At 40.5% G+C, this 12,448-nt stretch overlaps 1 protein-coding gene across 2 annotated transcripts in view; it reads right to left on the bottom strand.

Annotated features, from left to right (window-relative positions):
• Nucleotides 1–12,448, bottom strand: part of Itgav (integrin subunit alpha V) — an 86,826-nt gene that overhangs the window by 33,186 nt on the left and 41,192 nt on the right. For both annotated transcript variants that reach the window (XM_006996797.4, XM_006996796.4), the window contains exons 13-16: nt 8,564–8,755; nt 5,238–5,283; nt 3,201–3,308; nt 1,421–1,479 (exon numbers count right to left, since the gene is read on the bottom strand). In XM_006996797.4, coding sequence (XP_006996859.2) covers nt 1,421–1,479; nt 3,201–3,308; nt 5,238–5,283; nt 8,564–8,755 — 405 coding nt within the window. The remainder of the gene's footprint in view (nt 1–1,420; nt 1,480–3,200; nt 3,309–5,237; nt 5,284–8,563; nt 8,756–12,448) is intronic.

Raw genomic sequence — 12,448 nt, 5'->3', positions numbered from 1 at the left:
TGTGAGACCCTGGGTTCCACCCCCTCACAATATACATGGGCACACACCACACACACAACTTCTACTATTAATCCAAGTGTCTTGCTGATTTTGATAAGAAGTATTGATTGGTGCGCATCTAATCATTGTATTGTGTACTATGAATAGTTTATATGACTTGAAACAGCGTTTCCAACGAAGCTGCCCCTTAAAGTGACAACTGAGTATGTCCTTCCTGCAGCATGTGACTAAAGAAAGCCTAATAGGTTAAGAATCATTTAAAATTAATACCCGGGCAATTGTTATAATTACTGCCTTCTAACACTTTTTTCTTTAAGTAGTTTCTTTTCTTTTTCTTTTTTTGTTTTACTTTTACACTTTATTTTTTTTAAGACAAAGTTTCTCTACAAAAAAACTCTAGATGTCCTGGAACTCACTGTGTAAACCAGGCTGGCCTCGAACTCACAGAGATCTGTCTGCCTCTGCCTCCTGAGTGCTGGGATTAAAGGTGTGTGCTACCGCCTCCCAGCTCTACATCACAATTTTTTTTTCTTTATTAAGAAATGTTCTACTCACTCCTCATGCTATCCACAGACACCCCCCTCCTCCCTCCTCCCATAGAGCACAAATTTTTAAATCCTCTAGTCTCTTGGTAAATTTCTTTAAATGTTAATTTCGAATGCAGGTGTATCCCTTCTCTGGTCTTGACAGCTGCTCTGCCCTACCCCGGCGGCTTTTCAAACACAGTGGGTTCACTCCACCACAGGCTTCTCAGGGCCGTTTCCAGGTGTGAAACAGTCCCAGGCATTCCCCCCCACCCCCACCCCCGCTCTCTCATTTCCTTGAGGTCTCTACACAAGACTGGTCTTCCAGAGGCCCCGTTTGCCATCCTCTGCACATCCACACTGAGAGCAGCCAGCTCTCTTGGCACTCTTCTCCACCCTATCCCTACTCGCTAGCAGAAGTCACTATCCACTCAGCTGGCAAAGCTTGCTCTCAGGACCACATCAATCATTTCAGCTAAGAAGGAATGGTGTCGGCTCCACAGACTAAATGTAGTAGCACAAACTTTTCACCCTTTCTAAGGAAGGCTGAAGCCTTCCCCGGTTCTCAGCAGAGCAGGGACTCATAAACAATGACCTCTCCCCAGTGACACCTCTTTACCTCACATCATTAACCACTCAACATTCTAAATGCTGCCTATTTACCATTCCCATGCTCATAATGTCCAGCAACAAATATACTATATCGGAATGGGTCCATGAGCTGCCTAAGAAAGTAATGATAGATAATTATGTATCCTAATGTCTTCAGCATAAAAGTGCAGATTAAAATGATAACAACAACTACTTGAGTAACTGGTTGTGTGCCCTGATTGTGTGTAACATAAGCAGTGTACCTGCAGAACCCCGAGCACACTGATTCTGCACAAGATACTCACTCAGCCTCTTCGGAAGAGTTCCTTTGCCATCCGCCTTTAAGCAGAACCTGACGTTAAAACTGCAAGAAAAATGTTTTCAAATGTTAATCCTACAATCTAGTTTAGGTATAATATTGAATACCACCCAAATTCACTTTTCTAATGTGGCCACCTCTTGGTATCTGGGGTGGTGGAGGGTAGTTCTAGGAACCAACCGTCCACTCCCAGAGACCAAAATCAGTGGATATTGAGGGCTCTGATAAAAACCGGTGTTGTGTCTGCATACAGCACATCACCCCCAGAGTAGTTTTAATACTTAATACAATGTAAATCCTACGGGAATACCTGCCATATTGCATCTTTATGGAATGACAAGAAAAAAGTCTCCACATATCCAGAACAGACAGTTTTTTATTGGCTATTTCTATCCATAATTGGATGAACTGACAAATACAGGTGCAGAAACCTGATGGTACAGAGGAGTCTGTGCCACAAAAAAACTTTCACCTTCTTTCACGTCTTAGTATCTTCTATTTATTTATTTATGCATTAAGTGTCTGTGTGTTTGTGTTTGCATGCACGTGTGCGTACAGATGCAGGGAGGAGCTCGCCTGTGTGAACACATATGGAGGTCAGAAGTCCACTTTGGGTGTCTTCCTCTACTGTTCTCTGCCTTATTTTTGGAGACATGGTCTCTTATTCACGGAAATATGATGTAAAATATATTTGCCGCTCTGCACCCTGGTCACGACTGTAAAAAGGCTCTTCTATAAAATGGTGTTGTGTCTCACACACTGCTCTAGGTATCTGTTTGAAACCTTCTAATTTTGACTAAATTAGCAACACTTACCCGCCACCCCCAGGAAAGGTGAGTGCCGAGAAGAGCAGCAAAAATGGAAGCCAAAGCCTTGCCAGCTTGGTTGCCAACCAGAACAGCAAGGAGCTGGCGCTCCATATTGCTTAACCGAATTCAACGTCAAGTAAGAACGGCAGGCTTCCAGTGTTTACAGAAATAATTCCAGGAAGCCAGGAGGAAGCCCTCCCTCCTCAGACTCTTTTCTCTGCAGTTTTCCGATCTGCTCGTGTCCTACCACACCCATGATTCTAGCTAGCTTTTCTGTGTAGGAACCAGGAAGTGCTCCTCGAGACAGGCTGCACTTCGTGGCTCTCATTATATGTGAGCCAAGATTTTTCATTAGTTAATTTTTATATTTACTTTGACATAGATGAAAAATTTTAAAATAACATGACTCCATTTAAGTAAAAAAATAACTATAGTACAGTTAAATGAAAATGTAGCAGAAATCATGAAAATTTCATATGCAAGACAAAAAAGACATTATGATATAGAGAACTCAGATACTGGATTTGTGAAAATACAGTGTGTGTGTGTGTGTGTGTGTGTGTGTGTGTGTGTGTGTGTGTAACAAGCAAAAGACCAGCACACTGTTGGAGAAAATAATTTTTGTAACATTATTCACTTAGAGAAAATAATTTTTGTAACATTATTCACATGTAGGTAGTCCGAGAAAAACATATCTTTTTATAAATTCAAATTTTCAGAAGAGCCTGTTTAGAATTAAATTTAAAATGCTTTGAGGTCTTTCATATTATCGTTTCTGGGACCTCCTAGACAGCTTTCCTGAAACTTGACTTTCTCGAATCTAATCCGGCATGGACACAGATTGCATTCACAGAAGCTGCCTCAGTGATATTTCAGCCCCACCACCTAACTCTGTTGCCGCTACAGTGACTCAGCTGTTCATCTTAATCACAACTAGTCCTAACCAAAGCTCCTTACCAGGAAACTTTGAGAGCCGTCCCAGGCAACGGGCAGATTTTATTGTCTTGATTTAAAATACTTGGGTATACTTCAAGGCCAGCATTTACGGTGACAACCGGTCTGGCTCTGGTTTTAAATTAAAGAGGAAAAAGAAAAAGAGAGAAAATGTTATTTAAAAATAGATTGATTAAATTCTTATTCACCACAGATGCAATTCAACGGCCACTACTGTTGGTAATAACATCAACAATTGCGCTAGCCTACTAGCCTAGATGTAAACATAAGATGACCGACAGTCTCATTTTACCCACAACTGACCTGATTCAGGCCTGCCTGCGTCTTGGCAATTGCTCAATGCCAGGCAAGTGAGACTAATGGTCAGCCTATCTGAATTCAGCACAATAAAGCACAACTGTTACTAGCTGTAGGACATCCGACTAATCAGAGGGGACACAGTGAGGCATGTGAGTGCTGGAAACCCACCTGTGCTGACAGGCATGTGAAGAGGAAAGGAGAAAAGATCCTGCAACGCAGACAGAATGCCCACAGATCACACACAAAGGAAATTAATGAGTAGAGTATTTACAGTATAGCATACACATGTTTACTGTATGCTCGTTTTAAATACTTGTTTTGATTATTTTGATTATGTGTATGGGCTGGGGATGAGTGCAGGTGCATGCAGGGGCCACAAAAGGACATCAGATCCCATGGAGATGGAGTCACAGGCCACTGTGAGCTGCCTGACATGGGTGCTAAGAACTGAACTTGGGTCCTCTGCAAAAGCAGCATATGCTCCTAACTGCAATGTTTAAATAAATTATTTATTTGTATCTTATGTACACTGGTATTTTGCCTGCATGTATGTCTGTGTGAGGGTGTCAGATCCCCTGGAACAGGAGTTCCAGACAGTTATGAGCTGCTATGTGGGTGCTTGGTATTAAACTAGGGTCCTCTCTCCTGCCCATGTTCACCTTCTCAATTATTTAAATATTTACCTCATGGAGGTGTTTCTTTATTAACAATATTTTATAACTAAAATATACAGTGAGAGTATTCCCATAGCCTAAAATATCCAAACTGGAATGCTATGGACTTTCAAAATTTTGAGTACCAACAAGATGCTCAAAAATGTTTCGGACTATTTCAAGTTTTGGATTTTTAGATTAAACATGCCTAACTGGCAAGTCTCTACAAATACTTGAAAACCCATACAGCTACAAAATCTGAGACACTTCTGGTCTCAAAGCATTTCAAATAAAAAGATATTCAGCCTTAAACATGATTTTGCAAAATTCAGATGCACAACTCTAAGAATTATATTAAAAACCAGTGGAGTCAGGTCAAAGAAGCTGCTTCAAATGATAAAAGTCTAGAAATCTGAAAGTTTATGTTCTCCACGGCTATGAAGGAGTTGATGGATCGCAGTGCCTTACACAACTCCCGTGGTAACAACGCTCTTGCCAAGTTCAGCCCATAACAGAGCAGGAACCTCAACCTACTTAAGAGGCCAGCTGGTGTTCTGAAGCAGAGAAAGTGATGACATCCAGAGCTGAGAGCATGGGTACAGCTGAGGAATGAGAATTTATACACTAGGCTCTGGTTTAAATAAATGAGTTTGATATTTACGACATACCACCTTTATGGTCACATAGCACTGAGGCACAAGCACCTCTTCTAGGAAAATGAAAACCTCTATCGTCTTAAATTCATTTTTGTCGGAGTCTAGGAACAGAGGCCAGTACACAGGCAAGGTCACTCCCAGCTACTACTCACACATTTTTGATGACTGACTGAAACTGCAGAAGAATGTCTCCAAACAAAATTTAAAAGCTAATGAAGGGAATTTCTGAATATTTTTCTAAAAATATTTCTTAAAACTACAGATCTCTGTTCTTTAAGACTTCCTTGATTATATACTATTTGCAGCAAATCCTGAATAGAACAAATAATGTTACTACTTTAAGAAATTAAACTGAAATTCAAAAACAAGTACTTAACTAATTTTTTTCAAATAATTCAGAATATTCCTGTATTCAAGAATACGGTACATACCTGTATAAGATAGCTCGATCCACGCCGAAAGCTCCTACAACTAAGTCTTGAGAGAATAAAAAAAATGTTAATTATAAAAATGGTTTTTAAAATACGCATTATTCTATGACATGCTTCATGTTTCTGGGTTTTATTCTCAAAGCCAGGAAATTTTAAGATGAAATGGACAAGGCAAAACTATTTCAAAATGGTGAGTAAACTATCGCTATCCACTAGACTCTCATTTGGGTAGATAAGAGTATTTCTAAGGGCTAGAGCACTGGTTGCTCTTCCAGAGGCCCAGGGTTTGATTCCAGAGTACAAAGGATCGATTCCCAGCACCCACATGGTGGCTCACAACCTCTGTAACTCCACTTCCAAGCGCACTGGTGAACTCCATCTTGTGTACTTTTTCAGCCTTCGTGGGCACTGCACACACACAGTACATGTACATACAAGTAGGCAAACACCCACACACATAATAAGAAAAAATAAATAGCTAAAAAAATAATCTTTTTAATAGGAATTTAGTAAAAAGAACAACAGTAAGGAAGCATCTGTGCCCAAATACACCCCCCCCCCAAAAGACAACTTTTAGATGCCTGTGCAGTTTCTAACTTCATTAGGAAATTATTTTTTTCTTTCTCTCTTGTTTCAAAACCCCAGACAAACAAACAAACATTCTGTATATGGGAGTCGATGGGATTCAAAGCAGCAAGGACAAAATGCACTTGTTCTTATGTAAAACTGGCTCACAATTTGGATAAAATTAAATCAGAGCTCTATCCCACATTCTCCTCAAGCTAAATTTGAGGAGGCTCTCTCAACACAGAAAAATATAGGAAAATATAAAGATAGAGGGATTGGATTTCATGAAAATCTAAAATTTCTGTACACCTGCGATGCAAATATGAGAAACTGGGAAATAAGTACAAGAATTAAGAAGATAGTATCTCAATATTTGAGGCACTGGACAGGTTTTAAAAAATGAATGAAAAGGAAAAAAATACTTCAAATGAAGACAAAGATATTTTAAGTATTTATAAAAGTGAATATACAATATACAAAAATACTTATCCTCACTAATATCCAAAAACTAGCCACTGAAATTATTACTCGCCTATTATATAGACAAAACTATTATAAAACAACAAGTGTGGGAAACTAAGCACTTGTTCATTGCTATTGAGTGTTAAAAAAGTTGACAAAAGCCATTTTGTGGAGGAAATAAAACTGAAAATTGGCAATGTATATTAATGGCTTCAAAAAGGGCATGCTTCTTGGGGCTGGGGATACAGCTCACTGGGAAAAAAGTGTTTGCCAGGAAAACCTGATGACCTGAATTCAGATTGTCAGAACCCAGGGAAAAGCAGGACATAGTGCAAATCTAAGGTCCTAGCATGCCCCTACTAGGAGATGGGAGAATTGGAAGCTCCCAGGCAACCTACGCTGCAGCATACAGACCCTGTCTCAAATAAGGTGGAAAGGCAAGAATCAACCAGAAGGTTATACTCTGACCTCCACAGACATTCTCTACTCTCCTAATATGTCCTCAGCCACACATACAAACAAGCACTACCACAGTGCATGCACAAGTATGTGTGCACCCACAGCCACATATACTAAGAAGCACTACCACAGCGCACACACATGCATGTGCACACACACATACAAACAGCATGCTGCCGAATAACAAATACAGAATTTTGTCCTAAGGAAATATTTAGGGGCATACAACAAAATTATACATCAGATATAAATTCCAAAATATAAGGTAAAATAAAATACTACACAATTATTTATTAGAATGGAAGACATGAAATACATGTTTTAGAATAAATGTTCCTAAAATTTTAAAGGAATATACAATGACAGCATATAAACCATGATGCTGGGGTTTTTTGTTGTTGTTGTTTGCTTGTTTGTTTGTTTTTAAAGTAAAAAAACAAAAAGAAAAACATATGAGACTAGAGAAATGACTCCACACTAAAGAGCCCTGGCTGCTCTTCCTGCAGATCCAGGTTCAGTTCACAGCACCCACAGGGTGGCTCACAACTGTTTGTAACTCCAGTTCCAGGGGATCTGACACCCTATTCTGCCCTCTGCAGGCACTGGACACACATGATACACAAACATATATGCAGGCCAAACACCCATGCACATAAAATAACAAAAACCCATGTGCTATATACTCATATATATGTATACACACATATGTGTGTGGGTGTACATACGTGTGAATGAAGGGATGCTCTTGCACACCTGTAATCCTAGCCACTCAGAGGACAAAGGCAGGAGGATTGTGGGTTCCAGGACAGCCTGGAGTACATAACAAAACCCTGCCTCAAACAATCACAGAGTAGAGATGCATCAGAGGGAGAACAGAAAGACACACTTTGCTATGCTAAGCTCTGTAATGCACATACTGTGCTCATAAGCATGCCACTGAGTTTAGACATAGAATCCGGATTAGCTATTTCAACAACAAAGGTCATCTGGGTTTTCTAAATTTATAGATTTCATGTAAAGAAAAGGAGCCATTTGATTCTGGATCCATTATAATACTCAAAGGGTGTAAAAATCTAAACTGATGGTCCTACTCTGCAGATTAACCCAGTGGAAAATCTTGGGCGAGTTACCTTTTTTCAGTTACTTTTCACATCCACCAAATGGCCTTATTGTGACCTAATTTTTTTGTTTTGTTTTGTTTTTGTTTCATTTTTTTTATTGTGACCTAATTTAATTTACATCTCACACAATTGTAATTGAGAAAATTCAATGAAATGGTACTTTTTTTGTTTTTTGTTTTGTTTTGTTTTTTAATCAGAGTGATTGGTCCAGGCTGGGCTGGTGGCTCCAGGAGTAAAGCAAGTTTGTATCCCCCAAGTATGGTGCTATATGCATTTGTACACTAGATACAATCTCTGGCCTCCACACACAGGTACACTCATACATGTGTGTCTGCGCGCATGCATGAGTACACACACACACACATACACACACACACACACACCAGTCATTGCACTAGTCCATAAAAATACTAGCTCATTGAAAGCATCAATGGATGCCACTTTCAAAACTTAGAATGTGCATTTGGCTTTTGCTGATTGCTTCTATAATTTTTTTTCTGATACTTTACTATAAGCTTTAGGACAATAAATAAAAAGTGTATGTTCATACTGTATACTCCCATCAAATATGGCTGTGCTTTCTTCCTGCCCCTGTTGACGATGATAGTAAAGTCTTCATCAGTACTTAAACATAAAAAGGAATGACATCAAGAACAGAATAACTAATACTGTTGGAACTGAAAAAGCCAAGAGCCATGTGTATTTGTGGGAAAGTACCTGGATATCCATTTCTGTCTACATCTGTAGCTCCTTTCATGGAATAGCCAAAGCTTGGGGGCATGCTCTGAGCAGCCCACTGCCCCTCAAGGATCTGAGATGGCACCGAATTCAGGCCTGTTGATCTCCCGTTGAAGATATAAACAAGTCCCTTTTTATCTTCACCACCATAGGGAGCAGCAATTGCAATATCTGTGGACAAAGGGAGCAGGGTGGAGGCAATGAATGACAGAAGAGGAAGAATGGGGAATTAGGAAAGTGGGCAAGGATGGCCAGAAGAGATTCTCGGTGCTAATACTATTCATACAGCCCATCTGTTACAGTAACTGGTGATTTGAAGTTCTGCAGAGTAACAGTCTAGGCTGTCACAGGGTCACGGGCTTATAATCCCAACACTCAAAGGACTAACACAGGAAGATTGTGAGTTCAAGGTCAGCCTGGGCTACACAGTGAGACTCTCAAAACAACAGATAACAAAACAAAAAGTGGCATTCTAATTCAAAGAGATCCAAGGAAAACTGTGCAAAATGACATTAATTTGGAGGCAGGTGTTCTGGGTCTGACCTTGGACAAGAAAGAGACTTCAGTTTTCTGGACCTAAAATTCTTCATCTTAAATTACAGATGGGGTGAGGATACATGAAAATCCTCATCTGAAATTCACTCTGGTCCTTCTTCTAATTCATGCATGAGCTTTATTTTACAAAATTAAAATCTGGTTCATAAATTTCAAAGTTCTGACTTCTTGATTTTGTTCAATTTATACTGAAACAAAATAAGCATGTAAAACGTTAAATTCTTTAAAACAACCCTAAATGTTACTAAATGGTCATGGTGGCCACTCCTAGATTGAAAATGAATGTAATATACCAATTTCTTTTTTCTCTGATGCTACCAGCCTAGACATGGATGTCTCTGTGGCTTCTAAAAGCCACCCTGTACCAACCACACCAAACTGCTTTGATATCCTTACTGTACTAAACCACCTTATTCCTCCTCAGTGACATCTCTTGAGATACCAAACATGTCTGAATTGCTCATTCTTTGTGAGACCACCATGCCTGGGAGTATCTCAAACACCACGGGAATCATATTCTAGTGGCCTTTTAAAAAAATATTTCTGACATATACACACTGTATTGCATGCTGGGTTCCTTAACAATGTGTGTGCGTGATTACCCTCTTCTCTCGTTTGTTTATTTGTTTGTTTTCTTGGAGATAGGGTTTCTCTATGTAGAACTCACTCTGCAGACCCGGCTGGCCTCAAACTCCGAGATCCACCTGTTTCTGCCTCCCCAGTGCTGGGATTAAAGGTGTGCCACCACTGCCTGGCTAAGAATGTGTGTAGGTGACTACCCTCTTTGTTTCTTGGTGTTTTGTTTTGCTTAGGACAGGATCTCACTATGCAGCTTTGGCTAACTTGGGACATGCTACGTAGACCAGGCTGGCTTCAAATTCATAGAGATCTGCCTGCCTCTGCCTGCACAGCACTTGAATTAAAGGTGTGCCCTACCACACCCAGTCTTGATTTACCTCTGATTTTCAGCACTTAAAAGACTATCTGGTATCTATAAGCCCTAAGAATATGTCATTCTTTAGAAATAATTAGTTACATTGTGTAAATAGTCCTTTTAACCCTTTCCAAGTTTTAAAGGATAACTTCAAATTGACATATGCAGTAAAAATATTAATTAGTCAATTTTCTTTTGCGGCTAGCCAAACTAGTGGAAATGCATGAACTGTGGACCAATAGCTGAAGAGCCCCCATGGGACTGGACTTAGTGAGACAGTCGTTTAGCTTGAACTGTTTAGGAGGCCCCCAGGCAGTGGGATTGGGACCCACTTGGGGCATGAGCTGGCTTTTTGGAGCCCAGTGCCTATGGTGGGACACTTTGTGCAGCCTTGGTGCAGGGCGGAGGGGCTTGGACCTGCCTCATCTGAATGTACCAGGTTCTGCTGACTCCCCATGGGGGACCTTGCCTTGGAGGAGGTGGGAATGGAGGGTGGAGTTGGGGAGGATGGCTGGGGGAGGGGGGGCGGGAGGAGGGAGGACAGGAGAATCTGTGGTTGGTATGTAAAATGAATAGAAAATCTCTTAATAACAATAATAAAATATTAATTAGTAATTTCCCAGCAAAAGATGGCTCTAATCTGTTTGATATAAACTGTCTCTTCTAAACCCTTCCGCACTCTGTGTACGTCTTCCCTCCAGGCTGCCTGTCTGGACCGGCTGGCACGGTCAGGAAGTCACTTCCTCCTCTGATTGCTCCGGCTGTCCCTTCTAGGTGTCACCTCATTCCCTCTGCTCCGCTTCATTTTGCTGGGCAATAATGACAAAAACTGGACTAAACGACCCTGTCCACACAAAAACACGAAACCTCACTAGTTACTTGTTTTGCTTTCCGTGTCATTTTGTTGTGACTTGAATGTGAAGTGTCCTGTCCCCCACCCCCACCGGCTCATGGGTTTGAACACTGGTCTCCAAGTAATGATGCTGTTCTGGAAGGCTGTGGAACACCACAGGTCGACCCTCACTGAGGGGGTAGATTACTGTTGCAGGGAGAGAGAGCAGGCCTTTGGGTCTTGTCATCGGCCTCCCTTCCTGTCTGTCTGTTCTCTGCTTTCTCCTGTGGACACAACGAGACCAGGCCCTTTATGCTTCTCGGTGGCATGAGGGACTGCATCCCCTCACACTGGGAGCCAGAGTAAATGCTTTCTCTCTTACGCTGCTGCATATCAGGTAACAGCAGCAAGTAACTAATTCACCTTCTGATGATATCTAAGTTTTCTTTTTGCTGGGGCTTGGGGGACTGAAACAGAGGCACTCAGATCTGAACAAAACTAGACTGGAGTTAGCTAACAGCACATCTGAGCATATTTACATAAACATACCTCAGCAAATCTTCCACTGGAGACGTTACCATTCACACTTTCTTATAAACCTTCAACACGTCCTAGGTATTTATCTCCAAACTTATCTAAAGCTTCTTTATGAAAAAAATCTTTATAAATGGAGCAGTGGTGGTGCACACTTTTAATCCCAGCACTCGGGAGGGAGAGGCAGGTGGGTGTCTCTGAGTTTGAGGCCAGCCTAGTCTACAGAGTGAGTTCCAGGACAGACCAAAAAAAAAAAAAAAAAACTTTATAAAACTAAAAGATTTTTGCTGTTGTTTACACATTTTGTTGTCAAATAATATAGTAAAAATATGAAAAGTAAGATGGCAATACCCAGGAAATGTCTTTAAAGTGACTGGAAGACCTTTGGGACAAAGCGACACACGTGTCTTAGCTGTTCCACAGACCCAGTTACAATGCAAGGGACCCACAAGGTAGAAAATCCGAACGGTTTTCCTTCTTATCTCAACGTTTTGTTGTCACTAAGTAATGATATGGCCTGGCTGACTGTTGTCTTCCCACAGCCTGTTATGAGCTTTAGTCTACAGTTGCTGCTATGTTCTTTGGTGAAAAATAAAGAGCTAAGACTATCTTAGGAAGCAAAATATAACTTGGGCTGGGTGTTCACTAACCCTGAAATCCTCTACGGTTATTCAGGCTGGTGTATGACATGCAACTGTCCTCAAGGCCAGAGTGGAGGCATTTCCTTTCCACTAGAGGGTCAGTGACATCTGTATTATCGAAATTCTCAAGTTTCCTTCTTAATGGCTTTCTATTACATTTGGGGGGCGTACCCATATATATATATATAGCTGATAAAACGAACAAATCAACAATTCTTCTCTCTTTACTACTCTTTTACAAAAAAACAAAACAAAAAAACCCTTGTAATCTATATTTCTTATTTCTAACTTTTAATCTGTATTTCAGGTTCTGGAAAAGAGCTATGTAGCAAAAGCCAGCTTTTCTTTTTAAAGGGATCTACAACTAT

Source organism: Peromyscus maniculatus, chromosome 4, assembly GCF_049852395.1.
Source record: "Peromyscus maniculatus bairdii isolate BWxNUB_F1_BW_parent chromosome 4, HU_Pman_BW_mat_3.1, whole genome shotgun sequence".
In the NCBI taxonomy this organism is placed as follows: domain Eukaryota; kingdom Metazoa; phylum Chordata; class Mammalia; order Rodentia; family Cricetidae; genus Peromyscus; species Peromyscus maniculatus.
Note: the sequence above shows the minus strand (reverse complement) of the source record. Positions and strands in the feature narration are given on the sequence as shown.